This window comes from Ricinus communis, chromosome 2 (assembly GCF_019578655.1).
Source record: "Ricinus communis isolate WT05 ecotype wild-type chromosome 2, ASM1957865v1, whole genome shotgun sequence".
NCBI classification, from domain to species: Eukaryota; Viridiplantae; Streptophyta; class Magnoliopsida; order Malpighiales; family Euphorbiaceae; genus Ricinus; species Ricinus communis.
In genome coordinates, this window is record NC_063257.1 from 8,319,840 (window position 1) to 8,334,646 (window position 14,807).

The 14,807-nt window shown below is 37.0% G+C and overlaps 2 protein-coding genes across 2 annotated transcripts; both read right to left on the bottom strand.

The window, feature by feature from the left end:
* Positions 1 to 10,439: 10,439 nt before the first annotated feature.
* Positions 10,440 to 10,841, bottom strand: LOC107261801. The gene has a single exon (XM_015723551.2). It carries the CDS (start codon positions 10,839 to 10,841, stop codon positions 10,440 to 10,442), a length of 402 nt encoding a protein of 133 aa, XP_015579037.2.
* A 1,096-nt stretch (positions 10,842 to 11,937) lies between these two features.
* LOC8285083 (L-type lectin-domain containing receptor kinase S.6) lies at positions 11,938 to 14,759 on the bottom strand. Its single transcript, XM_015723550.2, has one exon. The coding sequence runs from the start codon at positions 14,239 to 14,241 to the stop codon at positions 12,139 to 12,141; it is 2,103 nt and encodes a 700-aa protein (XP_015579036.2). The 5' UTR covers positions 14,242 to 14,759; the 3' UTR covers positions 11,938 to 12,138.
* Positions 14,760 to 14,807: the final 48 nt, after the last annotated feature.

Below are 14,807 nucleotides of genomic sequence, written 5' to 3' on the forward strand. Positions count from 1 at the left end.
AATGCTCCAATAAAGAAAACTGTAGCCCCATTTATATATGATTTATCATTGCATGGAAAATTATATAAAGCAATCCACGCATTAATGAATAGTGATGGAAGTGCTTACATTTAGATGAAACATCACCAATGGCACTACTAAGGCTTTTGCTCTTTGATGCTACTTATGCAACTTCATTTCTAGTATCTCGATCTCTGGTTGCAACTTCAACATTTGTCATCTTCAGTGAAAGAACCTTTTTCTTAGATGCAACAATCTTATCCATCTTTTTTCTGTTATCTTTCGGGTTCTTGCATATCTTAACTTGATTAACTGCTTACTCAAGTTTCTCATATCGATTTCGATCTAGCTTCCTAAACTCAACATCAGTGATAGCAAAATGCAGGCATTGCAGATGACTTTTTTTAAGAAGTATAAATTGCACAGCTCCTAAATCCTATATCACATCGCAAACCCTCTCTAGTGCAAGAGTAGGCATTTTATTGCTTCTGATTGGAAAATCTCGAGCAATGTCACCATGCTTGTTCATGATGGTACCAATAACTGAAGCATACCTTGGTTGTATAAAATAAGAATCCACTTGTTCAATGTGATTATTTATTGAGCTGATTTCCTTCGCACTTGTTAGATCATAAAAAATGCTCGCCATGTGGAAAATGTGTTTGAAATGTCTATTCTAGGTCTCATGAATTATTTTCTTAGGATGGAGATACACTAATGCAGCTCAGGTATCTTGATTTCACAAAGAAAGTATGCTATTGATGTTCTCAAGAAGTTTAAATTGGAGTCATGTAAAGAAATCTCTACTCCTCTTACTCAGAATGAGAAGATTTCTAAAGATAGTAGTGAGAAGCTTGAAGAACCCTCAACTTTTAGAAGCCTTGTAGGGAGTTTGTTATATTTGACAGCAATTAGGCCAAAATTGATGTTCCCTACTAGTTTGCTATCAAGATTCATGAGTTCACCCAACAATGTTCATATAGGGGTTGCATGAAGAGTGTTGAAGTATATGAAAGGTACCACAGACCTTGGTATTTGGTATATGAAAACTGAAAATGTGAAATTAATAGGATATGCTGAGAGCAATTAGACTGGTTGTATAGATGATATGAAGAGCACTTCTGGCTATGTTTTCCTTTAGGCTCAGGAGTTATTTGTTGAAACACAAAGAAATAAGATGTCGTTTCACAATCGACTGCAGAAGCTGAGTATATCTCAATTGCAGATGCTGCAAGCCATGCTATATGGTTGAGAAACTTACTTAATGATCTGGGACAGATTCAAGACTCTCAAACCGATTTGTTTTGTGACAATAAGTTAGCCATTGATATTGCTCAAATTTCTATTCAACATGGCAGGACTAAGCACATCAATGTGAAACTTCACTCTATAAGGGATGCGGGAAAGAATTTGTTTGTGAAGTTGCACCATTGTTCAAGTAATTTGCAGCTTGCTGATTTGATGACTAAAGTCTTGCAAGAACAAGGTTAGAGTTTCTGAGAATTAAGCTAGGGATATCCAAGGTAAATCTCAAGGAGGAGTGTTAATGTTCATGAGATTTGCCTTATACAATAAAGCTGAAAGTCTTTTTGGATGGAACAAAATTTTTGCAGCAAGTTAACAGTGTCAAGCTGCATATAATATAGTTTAATTTGATGTCTAGCTTGTCTTTCTTTTCTCATGCAATGTTTATTTTACTTTAGTTATAATTTCAGCACTAGTTAAGTACAAATGTAAGTGTATTTTGTATTCCTTGAGTCGAGTAATCTGTCAAGAAAAAAGATAGTTAAAAGCTGTCATTGACAGCTTAGTAAAGTGTTGCCTTCTTGTCAGAACGCATGAGAGGAAGAAGAAAAGAGAGAGAAAGAGAGAGAATGGAAAGATTTGGAAGGAATGTATGTATTAATTCAATAATGATTCTGCCATATAATCCTTCACATTAAATAACATGATCATAATGGAATTCTTCTACAATTCAATAATATAATGATACTGCATGTGGTAATGTTTGTGGCTCCTTAAAGACAAATTCATATAGTTGTAGTAATTGAACTATGGGTGCAAGAATACTTACAGTGGAAGGAAAATTTAAGGCATTTAAAGAGCTGTTGGATTCATCTCCAGTGATATTGCAGGTGATGGAGTGTAATTGAGCTGTGTCTTGCTCCTAATTCTTTATCAGAAAACTTTATAGCCTTTCATAGGACATCAATTTAAGCTCCCCAGCATCAGTAATGTATGTTAGCTCTATTCTATCTTGTCCCTTGACAAATGAGAGCTTTATATGTATAAAGTCAAAATTGATAGGGTTGTAATGTCTTATCCAGTCGACCCCTAGTATTAGGTCATGACTACCCAAGTTTAGAGTCCTAAAATCATACTCAAATTCATGCCCTTGCATGCACCATCTGAACCCCATGCAGGTGGACTTGTCGAGCATGTGTTGCCTATTTGCCACTGTGACCACCAAAGTTTTGTTCCTGCTAATGGCACACCCAACCTCTTTAGCCATGCCAATGGCAACAAAACTATGAGTGCTTCCACTATCTATGAGCACCAGTATACTCCTTCCACCTACTTCACCTTTTATCTTAAGAGTGTTAGCACTGTCATTCCTTTCAATAGCATGCATGGAGGTTTCCATATTGTCAGTGTCCTCTCCTATCACCAACTCCTCATTTTCATGTTCCTCATCTTTTACTTCTTTTTCAGTAGCAATCACAGCATTCAACTGTTTACTTTTGCAAACATGTACCACATAATATCTGTCTCCACACTTGAAACATTGCCTAAGATTTCTTTTAAATTCAGGTTGGTTATGTCTTGGTTTCATGGTCTCAGGTTTACTATTCACATATTTTTTTAATTTGTTTTATGATTCAGCCTTAGTGATAGTTTTAATGGAGGTTTTGAGGTTTGTGGGAGAGTAGTTCGTAAGGGGTCTGTTGAAGAATAGTGTGGTATGGCGGTGTTTTTGGGGTTGTAAGGAGTGGTTATTTTAGGTGGAAATCTTTGTTTCTTAAGCATAGCATTGATAGATTGTTCCTGCAATTTAACTTGTTCATAGGCTTGGTTTAGGTTTGAGGATTTGAAGATTTTGACAATGAAGCTGGAGACAAAATATCCTTCGGCTTGGTTTAGCTTCTTACTCAGGCCACTAATGAAGCTGGAGACAAAATATCATTCTTCAAAATTTTATTGATACTCACTCATTGTCCCCTTCTGTTTCAGCTTATTAAACTCCTTCACTACCTTAGAAATAGTCAACTCTCCAAATCTTTGACACAAGGCTTCAGAGAATTTGTCCCAATCATTTTCTGTGCTACTCCCTTGCCACCCTTGATACCAAATGTCTACTTTTTCCCCCATATATAAGATAGCCAAATCCACCTCCTGCTCCTCTTTCCATATAATTGAAAATACTTGTGGCACTTTCTAACCAAAGTTCTGGGGTTATTACCTTCAAAAGTGAATAGCTCAAGTTTTGGCAATCTAGAGCTCGTAATATGGTTACTGTTGGGATGACTAGTGTTGAAGGTATTACTTGATTCTCCTCCTTCTTTGGTGGTATTCGAAGATGGAACTGGAGTGGGCAATAAGCCTTTTCTAAAATTAATAGTGGTTCCTGTTGCTTTCTAGGCTGGGGACAGTACCACATTCTGATGATCACTATTCTTCTAAGGTGAGTTGGTAGTTGTTGCTGTTGTAGGTGGAGTGACGCCAGATTAGGTATTGAGCAAGTGTTTTCATTATTTCCATCATCTGGTCTAACTTGGTCTGCATCATCTGTTATAAGTTGTGATTCTCCTATAACTGCTTATTGTGCAGCTCCAAATGGGTATACACATCCTTCATAAACTCTTGGTTTCGTTGTTCAATCATCTGGACTTGCTCCTCCATGTTTTGTTGAACTCCTGAGGTTGTAGCCTTACTTTTCTTAGCCATTTGAGCGAGTGAAGCAAGAGGTTAAATCAGAATCGGATTGTTCTGATACCACTGTTGCATTCCTGTCGGAACGCATGAAAGGAAGAAAAAAAATGAGCAAAAGAGAGAGAGAGAGAGAGAGAGAATGGGAAGATTTGGAAGAAATGTTTGTATTATTTCAATAATGATTTTGCCAGTAGAATTCTCCACACTTAATAAAATGACCATAACGGAATTCTTCTAGAATTCAACAATACAGCTGTAATTGACACCTCACTAAATGACAACTGACTAAAAGAGGAATAGACTAAAGGACAAATGTTGGTTTTGAGCAAAGAAAAAGATTAGTAGATATGAAAGGAAAATCTGATATACTTTTATTGATCTCAAATATACCATTTATACATCAAAATATAACTAAATTTGCAGAGAAATCTGCTACAAGAAAGCATAAACTACTTCCTAAAAATCTGCATAAAGAATAGTTCTTATTCTAACTAAAGCTTGACCATTTCAGGCGTTTGCATATGGAGTCACTTACTCCAACAATCTCTTCCTTGACTGAAAGACTGCACATACCAAGTTTCTGTCTAAGATATTCAAACCTTGCTTTAAGCAATGATTTTGTGAGGAAATCAGCAAGCTGATTTTCTATCTTACAATAAACCAGTTGTATCTCACATTGCTTTTGCACCTCTCCTAGAAAATAAAATTTTATCTTGAAATGTTTTGTTTTTCCATAAAATACAGGATTATTAGTAATTCAAATTGTAGCTTGGTTATCAACAAGAACCTGTGTACTCTCTTTCTGCTCTATGTGCAAATCAGCCATAAGTTTTCTAAGCTAAAGTGCTTGATTTGCGGTATTGCTATATATTCCTGTAGATTGTGCTATGACTTCTTGCTTCTTTGAACACCATGAAAAGACTCCATAACCAAAACTAAAGCAATAACCTGAAGTACTTCTCATGTCATCAACACTTCCAGCCCAATCACTATCGTTGTAGCCACAAAGATTGAAATTTTTAACCTGTAGGAACTTCACTCCATAGCTAACCGTGCCCTTAACATATCTGAGAATTCTTTTGGCTGCTTGAAAATGAATCTCACTAGCACAATGCAAGTATCTTGACAACAAACTTACTGCATGTGCAATGTCTGACCTAGTCACAATCAAATACATCAACCATCCTATCAAGCTTCTGTACAACTTTTCATCAACTTTTTCAGCTCCATCAACTTTTCTAAGAATTTCCTTTGCATGTTTTTCTTGATTCATAAAGATTTCACTATCATTTTGCTGCACCTCTTTCATTCATTTTTTGAACTCTTCAATCAACTCATTTGAATCTCCTGTCATAAGTAAATCATCAACATACAAAAAGACAACCAGTATTTCATCATCAACCTTCTTAACATACAGAGTATATTCACTTAGACTCTTTTCAAAGCCTAGGCTCATCAAGCGTGCATCAATTCTATTGTACCAAGAACTTGGGGCTTGTTTTAAGCCGTACAAGGCTTTCTTCAGCCGATAAACTTTTTCTTCTTTATGAATCCTTCAGATTGCTCTACAAAAATTTCTTCTTCCAAATATCCATTTAGAAAAGCTGATTTGACATCCATTTGGTGTATAACCCAGCCCTTTTATGCAGCAAGAGCTAGTAGCATCCTTATAGTATCCAGTCTAGCAACAGGAGCGAAAGTTTCTGAAAAATCTACCCCAAACATCTGAGCATATCCCTTCACCACAAGCCTTGCCTTATATTTGTTTATTGAACCATCAGAATTCAACTTGGTTCTGTAAACCTATTTGACTCCTATGGCTTTCTTATCTTCAGGTCTATCCACCAACTCCTATGGCTGATTTTTCTCAATCATATTGAGCTCCTCCTTCATCGCTACTATCCATTTTGGATCTGTTGCAATTTCATCGTAGTTTGCAGGTTCCATAACGGCAACATTACATCTCTTATAAATTTCAGAGAGTAGTCTGGTTCCTCTGATTGGTTGGTCATCCATATCATCTTCATTGTCCTCCTGAATCTCAAGTTGATTTTCACTTTCTTTGCTCCAATTTTCTGCCTCAAAGAATTGCACATCCCTACTAACAATGACTTTGTTACTTTGTGGCAAGAAAATTTTGTAGGCTTTTGATGTTGAACTGTAGCCTTCAAATATGCCTGGTTCTGCTTTTTTATCAAGTTTATCTCTCTTAACTTGTGGAATATATGAGAAACACAAGCAACCAAAAATTTTCAAGTTCAACAATTTTGGCTTAAAACCATACCAAGCTTCAAAAGGAGTCTTTGAAAGAGCCTTTGATGGCAATTTGTTCAACAAAAATACTGTTGTATTTGCTGCTTATGCCCATAATTTTTTTGGAAGATCTTTGTCATGAAGCAGACATCTAGTCATTTCTATAATTGTTCTATTTTTGCGCTCAACAACCCCATTTTGTTGTGGGGTGTAGGGTGCTGTAAATTGGTGTTCAATGCCTGCATCTTCATAAAACTTGCTGAATTTTTGCGATGTATATTCAGTTCCATTATCTGACCTTAACATCTGCAAATTTCTGCCACTTTGAGTCTCCACACAAGTTTTGAACTTGTAGAAAAATGTCAGCAACCTCAGCTTTGTTCTTCATGAAATAAATCCAGCATATTCTTGTATAAGCATCAATGAAAGCAATATAGTACTTACTGCCATTCAAAGATGATGTTTTCAGAGGTCCTCCAACATCTGTATGTACCAATTGCAGCTTATTTGTTGCTCTCCAAGATTTGCCTATTGGAAAAGGCAACCTTGTTTGTTTTCCATATTGACAAGCAGCACATTCAGGTAATCCTTCTTCTAATTCTGGTAGTTCTTTCATAAGATCATTTTTCTTTAAATAGAGCAAAGCAGCATGATGAATGTAACACCCGGAATTTTTTTTATATATTTAATAATAAGTTTTTATTTAAATTAATTTTAGCTTTATTTTTATTCGGTTTAATTGGAATGATTTAAATACAAATTTTGAATGTTCATGTTAGATAAATAAATGAGTTATTTTCCATATCCAATTAGTTTGATTTTTAAGGAGTTAATTAAGTAAACTATTTGAGAAATGATTATATTTTGGTTATTCAAATTTTCCCAAATGCATATTTATATAAATAAAATTATATATTGGAAAATTATGATAGAAATTGTAAGGGATGTTTTTATAAAAGAATTTTGAGAAAATTGGTATTATAATTGATTAGTAGTATTAAATTTTAAGTTGGAAATTGATTATTTAATTTAATTGTGTGTAAGATTTAATTGGAAATTTATTTTGGAATAAGGATTAAAAGTGTAATTTTATTTTTGTGAGGGTTTAATGGAAATTTGTGAGTTTGGTATTTTCGTAAATAAATATGTCGGTCAGGGGTATTTTTGTAATTGTATATTTTCAATAATTCGGATTTGGCCCAAATTAAATAGTTAGGGGCTTAATTGAAAGGCTAAAAAGAAGTTTGGGGGTCAAATTAAAATTCTGCAGGATGAGATTATAAGTAATTAAGAAAGTTGAGGGACCAAATTGTAATAAGGAAAAGTTCGGGGGCCTAATGTCGATATTGAAAGGAATGGAAGTCGAGGAAGAAGAAGAGAGGAAGAGAGATGTCGGGGGAGAGAGAGGAGCGGAGGAAGGAGGCTGGCGTCGGGGCCGTCGGTGGCCGCAGGCGGCCGGCAGCAGCGAGGAGGAAGATGGCCGAAGCTTCCTTGCCGCGGGCGCTTCCGGCGTCGGTGGTCGGCCGATCTTAGTGCCGATCGACTCCTCTCGGCCCTCGGCTTTGTTTTGGCGGCGGTGTCGACGGTGGCCGGAAGCGAAGATCCGGTGGAGAGAGAAAATGGAGGCAGCCGAGGTTTTTGGATTTTTCCGGCGAGCTCCGGCGAGCTATGGAAGATCGGAGGACGTATCCCGACTCTCCTCAGCTCAAGCTTCGAAATGGCACCAGTTTCGTGGCGATCGGGCTTCGTTTGCGAATCGACGGTCGAGATCGTCCGCAAATCTCTCCGGATAATCGGGTGTCAGATCGAAAAATCGAAAGCGGGGATCGTCATCAGCGCGTCGTTGTGAGTCCGATGGTGTGTTCGGATCGTCGATCGGACTCCGGCGGCTGGAGGCGAGTCGACCGAGCGATCGAGCGTCTCGGTAATTTTCTTTGGCCCGTTAATTTTAGAAATTCTTGGTTTAATTGTGTCTATTGGATTATATTGAGTATTTGATGATATTTGTGAGTCAAAAATAATTGTCTGTCAGTTTGCCTGCCTCGTATTTTGTCTTTGTGTGAGGTCGGAAATAGTGAAGTTTGGGGACCCGACTCCCGTTGTTTAAATTGTTGGATATTTGGAGTGTTTTTCTGGCAGGTCCTGGACTCGTTTTTACGGGGGGTAATGTTCGTGTTGTAAGGGGGGTTCTGCCGGATTTTCGGTAGAATTCTCCTGAGTCGAGATTCTTAGACAGTCAGTCCTAGGAATCTAGACCTAGGATCTATTGTAATTGTTTCATCGTTTTGATAAATTGTTTTCCGTAACTAGATTGTCAGTTTGTTCGGCTCGCTCCTACCGAGGCACCGGAGCAGAGCTAGGAGGTCGCCAAACCTGTGAGTTAAAGTCATTTAATCATTGCACTATTGCTAAGTCTGATTTTAATATGCTATTTTGGAAGTTTATGTTTAACATGGTTACTAATATCTCAACGTAATTAATTTTACTGGATTATTAATTATTGACGATAATATGAGTATTATTATAGTAATGTTATAATAATTTCAAATATTATCAGTTTTTCACCTGAGCTGCCTGATGTTTTACTCTTAATTGTTAATCATTAATTTGATATGGTTGAATGACTTCATTATACAATGATATTTATTAAATGGATGATTGTGTCTTGGGAAACGTGGCTTGTAGAACATGCCGCCTGATGGGTTACATCAGGACCGCGTGCGCACCGGTAATGATCATGGACATGTAATAAGATTTTCATGGGTTTGCCCTGGTCGAGCATGGCTCTCTGGGCTGATTTGTGTAAATTGCCGGAGGTAAGGTCCCTGGTCGAGCATTGCTCTCGGGGCGCCGGCTTATTTGGATACTTAAGTGACCAGACTGGAGGTAAGGTCCCTGGTCGAGCATTGCTCTCGGGGTGCCAGTCTTATTGGATTAAGAGAGCCAAAATGGCTGTTAGAATTTGGGGTTAGGGTTCTACTGAGCCACTCGTCCCGTAAAAGTAAAAATATATTTTTATTTATTCATTTATTTATTTATTATGGTATGATTATAATATGGATTGTATTTACTTGCATGGTTGATATATTAATTCGAATGATCAATATTTTCTGTGAAGAAAGTAATAGGGTATGATTATAGTATGATTGGTATTTATGTGCATGATTTGATATACTGATTTGAACAATCTATGTTTTCTGAGAAGAATGCAATAGTTTCCAGATTATTTGATTTTAACTCACTCTAGACCGAGTCTCATTTCTTATTTTTGATTCGACTGTTAGTCCTCCCGCGACTCTTATTCAGTAACCCGACTCCTTCATTATCGGGTGATGTATTTGATTTGGTATGTAAATTGGTAAATCTTAGATTCTCCGCAGTAGTAATTAGTAGATGTATCAGTTGTAAATTTTATGAGTTTCGGGTCTTGCCTAATTTTTCTGGCAGACCGAAGTATTTATGTAGAATGTAGCTGTTAAGATAAATTGTGGCTTTAATAATATTAATTTGAGATGAGATTTGTTTAAGTCAGTGAGTGTCAGGCTTACTACGGGTTTCGGTGGCCTTACGCCTACCCATTCCCTAGTGCCGGTCACGGGCCCACGGGTGGGGTCGTGACAATGAAAATGCCCCATCCTTTTATGCCAAAACATTATGTTGTCTTCAACCTTGTGTACAACAATTTGCTCTTCTTCAATCAAATTCAAGGTAAAGCTTTTGCCTTTCATTTAAACTTTGATCAATTCTTTGCCATCTGAATCTTTTATCATGCAACTTTTATCTTCAAAGAGAACTTTGTAGCCTTTCTCCAATAACTGACCAACACTCAACAAGTTTTGATCAATTTCGAGGACATAAAGAACATCATGAATCAGTTTTAAACCTGCACTCCCTTCAATTGCAATAGTTCACTTGCCTTCTACAGCTATCTTTGCTCCATTTCCAATTCTGACTTTGGTGCTGTAGGTTGTATCAAGATCTCTAAATAATTCTTAATCAAAGGTCATGTGGTTTGTGCAACCACTATCAATCAACCAACTATCGATTGAGCTTGTAGTAGTAAAGCAAGATACTACAAACAGCTCCTCTTCATCAACTTCTTCAACTGCGGCCTTTGCTTTTCCTTGTTGTGAAGACTTACAGATCTTCTCCATATGTCCTAATTATCCACACTTATTGTATTTTACATCTGGCCTCCACCAACATTTCGCTTGTGGATGATTACTTTTCTTACAATAAGGACATGGTGAAAAATTTTAAGAAGTTTTGTTGTCATTATTATTGCTGAAACTCCATGGCTTGTTCTTCTTGTTCTTGCTACCATAATTATTATTTTGAGATTTGACTAGCAAAGCTCCTTCAATGGAACATTGTTGTCTCATAAGTCTTCCTCGTTCTTGAGCCTGAAGTGCACTCAACAATTCTGCCAAAGTGATGCTTGATAAATCTCTTGAGTTTTCGAGGGAAGTGATTGTGGCCTCATATTTTTCAGGAATTGTTACAAGAATTTTTTGGACAATTCTAGAATCGGAGAGATCAGTACCAAGAAGCCTTATTTTATTTGCAATGATGAGGAGCTTGTCTACATAGTCTTTGATCGTTTCTGAATCTTTTATCCTCTGCATCTCAAATTCTCGAACTAAATTCAGTGTTTGCATTCCTTTAATCCTCTCACTTCCTTCATACTCTTGCTTCAAGAAGTTTCATATTTCATATGTTGTTTTCATTGTCATTCTTCTTTTGAAAATAACAGAAGATACAGTTGTGAACAAGACTGATCTTACTTTGGATTTTCGAAGCCTCCTTTCTTTGTGGTTCTTCATTTGTGCAACAATAGGATTTTTGGCAAAGGGAAAACTTCATAGCCATCTTCAACAGTTTCCCATAAATCATTGGCATTAAGATATGCTTCCATTTTGACAGCTCACATTTGATAATTAATTCCATCAAATATAGGTGGTGAAATGGCAGTGAAAGAAATTTCTGACTCCATTGAATCTGATTGTAGCATATTTGGTGTATGTATGTGTTTATGGATTTTTTTATGTTTGTGTTTATTTGGTGTTTATTTTTATGAATTTTGAAATTTTGGGAGTTGAACAATATGCCCTCAACTCTGCCCGTAAGACATCTGATTGAATTTTGTTTGATTACAGAGAAACTGATTTATAAACTCAGACATTTCATATTACTTCCTGGCCGTAAAAACAAAAGCAAAAAGAAAATGCCAGTAAAGCCAAAAGCATCGGCCATGCCACCTACTTGATTATACGCTAAACAAATAAAAGTTCCTCATTTGGGTTTCTCCAAAATGCAGAACTAACATAAGAAGTTGCAAACTATCCTCAGTTTTCACATTGCTCCAAACAAAACAAGCACAAAAGTTGTAAAACCTTTACCTTAGTAGCGGCAAACCAGAAAGGAGCCAAAGAAAACATCGCATCCAGCAAAGTTAAGCAAACTGATAGAAAGATCACGTTAAATGGAAAGATTAAAATTTTTGGGTATAATTAAAGCACCAATAACACTGTTCATATCTCCCCTTTCTTCTTGCACGGGAAAGGAAAGGTTAAAGAATCCTTTTTGTTTCTTCTTACAAGTACCACGTTAGCTGTAAGAATTCGTTGATAGCTGCAGATTATGCAACAACACAAGCAGAAAGGCTTATGAATCAATTCATGAACTCGATAGACTTGAATAAGTGCAATTACTTGGTCTGTTGAAGTGATCTGTTTCTTTGGCATGAAATACAAAGCAAAAACCATTCATTTCTCATCTAATAGATATCTTTCAGGAACATCACAAAACCCTCCACAGTATCTCAACATCTTGGAATACATAATGTCTACAAGATTTTTAGAAGAAAATGCATAAAACGTAGTAGCGGATACTACACATTTGCAACAAAAAATCAGACATTACATTCCACATTTTCATATACTTAACAATTCTCTGTTAGTCCCAGCCAAAATGACTCCTAGGTGTCATCCAGGAAACATCATCAGTATTAGGACTATGATCTCCACCAAGATTCAATCTTCCATCAGAATCCTCAGGTAAAATATACTGAAAGCCAACTTTCGGTTTTCTTGATGGCAGAACAGGAAGTGGTGCTTCACCTTTAAGAATCTTAGCTGCCTCCTTAATAGTTGGTCTCTCCTCATGATTTGGATGCACACAACAAAGTCCCACAAGCAGCATTCTCTGCATCTCCGCTCCATTAAACTTCCCTTTTAACTTCGAATCAGCAGCCTCTATCAATTTCCCTTGCTCCCAAAACCCCCACACCCAATCCACAAGTACCGTTCCATCATCATCAACAGGCCTTTTTCCTGTGGCAACCTCTAGCACCACCACACCAAAGCTGTAAACATCAGTTTTCACCGATGGGACGCCTGAATAAACATACTCAGGAGCAAGGTACCCCATTGTTCCAGCTGGTATTGTAGCTTCTCTTGTCGAAGAACTATGTTCATAAACTTCTGCTAAACCAAAATCACCAAGTTTAGCATTGAATTCTTCATCAAGCATTATATTGCAGGTCTTAACATCTCTATGAATTATCTGCCTTTCACTTTCCTCGTGTAGATACGAAAGAGCAGAAGCAACTCCAAGAGCTATGTTCATTCTTTGTTTCCAGGAGAGGAAATTTGAAGAGCTAGTGTTATTGTGAAGGATTTTGGCAAGGCTACCATTAGGCAGGTACTCATAAACTAAGACTAATTCTGATTCTTCGCAACACCATCCTTGAAGTTGAACCAAGTTATTATGTTTTAAGCAACCCACAATTGTTGCAAACTCAGTTATGAATGGATTGCGACAACATTCAATCTCTGTCTTATTAAACCTCTTCACAGCCACTGCTCCTAAATCTGGAAGAGACCCCTTATAAACTGTAGCTGAAGCTCCTTCCCCGATAATTCTGTTTCGATGAAACCCCATTGTCGCTGCCTTTATCTCAACAATTGAAAATCTTGTTGGTCCTCCTTTATGTATAAAGAATTGGCCTTCTTTAGTTCTTCTGCCAAAAACAACCCTTTTCTTTCTTATAACAAAGAGAAAGATTATTGCCAATATTAGAGCAATCGATAAGATAAATGCAGCTAAACCTCCTAACCCCAAAGCTATCTCCTTCATTTTATTTGTTTTCTCATCAAGATTAGTAGGGTCGCCATTTTCACTTGAATCCTCAAGGTAACACAAGAAACAATCCTCTCCTTCACTTGCTTGTACATTAGTAGCAGCAGGGGCAGACCAATAAGTTTTGAATCTCCAATGATCAATAAGATGAACAGCTGATCCTTGCCCATTAGAAGCAGTGAAACCAACATGCATAAACTCCTTAAAATTCTCAGATAAATCAACTCTAGCTTCAAGAATAGGATTTGGAGGTCTATTTTGAGAGTCACTAACCCAAACTTGAATCAATTTAGCAATATCTGAGTACTCAATCCAAGCAATCATTTGCTTTCCGCTTTTTAGATCAATCCCATTTGACAAAGCATCAACAGAAGCAAAAGAAACAACTGTGTTAACATCAATTCCAATATGATCACCATTAATATCAGAAAGAAAAGGATCAAAACTTGTATCAAATTCAACAGCAACAAAAGAATCTTGAGGGTTTAAAGCTGGACCAGGAAGACCCATATACCCATTAGAAAGACTAAAAGATTCAGCATTAGAAGTGATCAAGAAAGCCATGCCGTCACCAAAAGAACAAAGTGGAGATTTGATTATGGAGAATGAGAATCTACAAGAAAAGGATGCAGGAATACTTGTTGTGGAATCAAGGAACCGAACCGGGTACAGATAGAGAGCTCTTCCAACACCAGAATATGAAGATGGATCAGAAAAGAAGAAAGAAGAAGAGGAAGAAGATGGTGGAGGGGAGCAACCGTGATCTTGGGTGAGACTGATGGCATTGTTTCTAAGGTGTGCGTCTCCATAGAGCGTGACATTCTTTGCTTGTAAGGAAGGGTTTGAAAGTGAAAGGAAATTGAAGGTAAAGAAGAGAAATAAATGGAACCAGAAGAGAAGTGAAGTACAAAATTGCATTGCAAAAACGGGAAAAAGAATGAACCTTGGTTGGTGGGTAAAGTTAATTCTTGACAAAAAGAGAGGTTTAGAAGAGATTTCTTGACAGAAAGAAATTCTTGAAAGAAACAGAGGTAATTTGGATTTCTTGTTTGATTGATGCTGGATAGAGGTAATTCTTGAAAGAAACAGAGGTTTAAAACATAAACAGAGTTCTTGGAACCAAGAAGAACCCGGAATTGGAAGTCTTGTTTATTTGATGTTTCTGTCAACAATGTTCAGTTGAGGAACTTGTTTGTGGGTGGATCCTAGAGAGAAAAATTTTGGAGGGAAAGGAGACTATTGGTTATTGAAGAAAGAGAAAGTGGACCTAAAAATCTCTCTTTTTTTAGCTATATGGTCCTACAAATAATTGTATTCTTTAGTTAGTTAAAGAACAGTCTCTCAGTCCGTTGGCAGCTCAAACGAAACCGTTTTGAGCCTCAATCTAACATTCTCCACTCACTCAAAACGGAACCGGTTTGAGCCTCAATCTAACATTCTCCACTCACTCAAAACGGAACCGTTTTGAGCCTCAATCTAACATT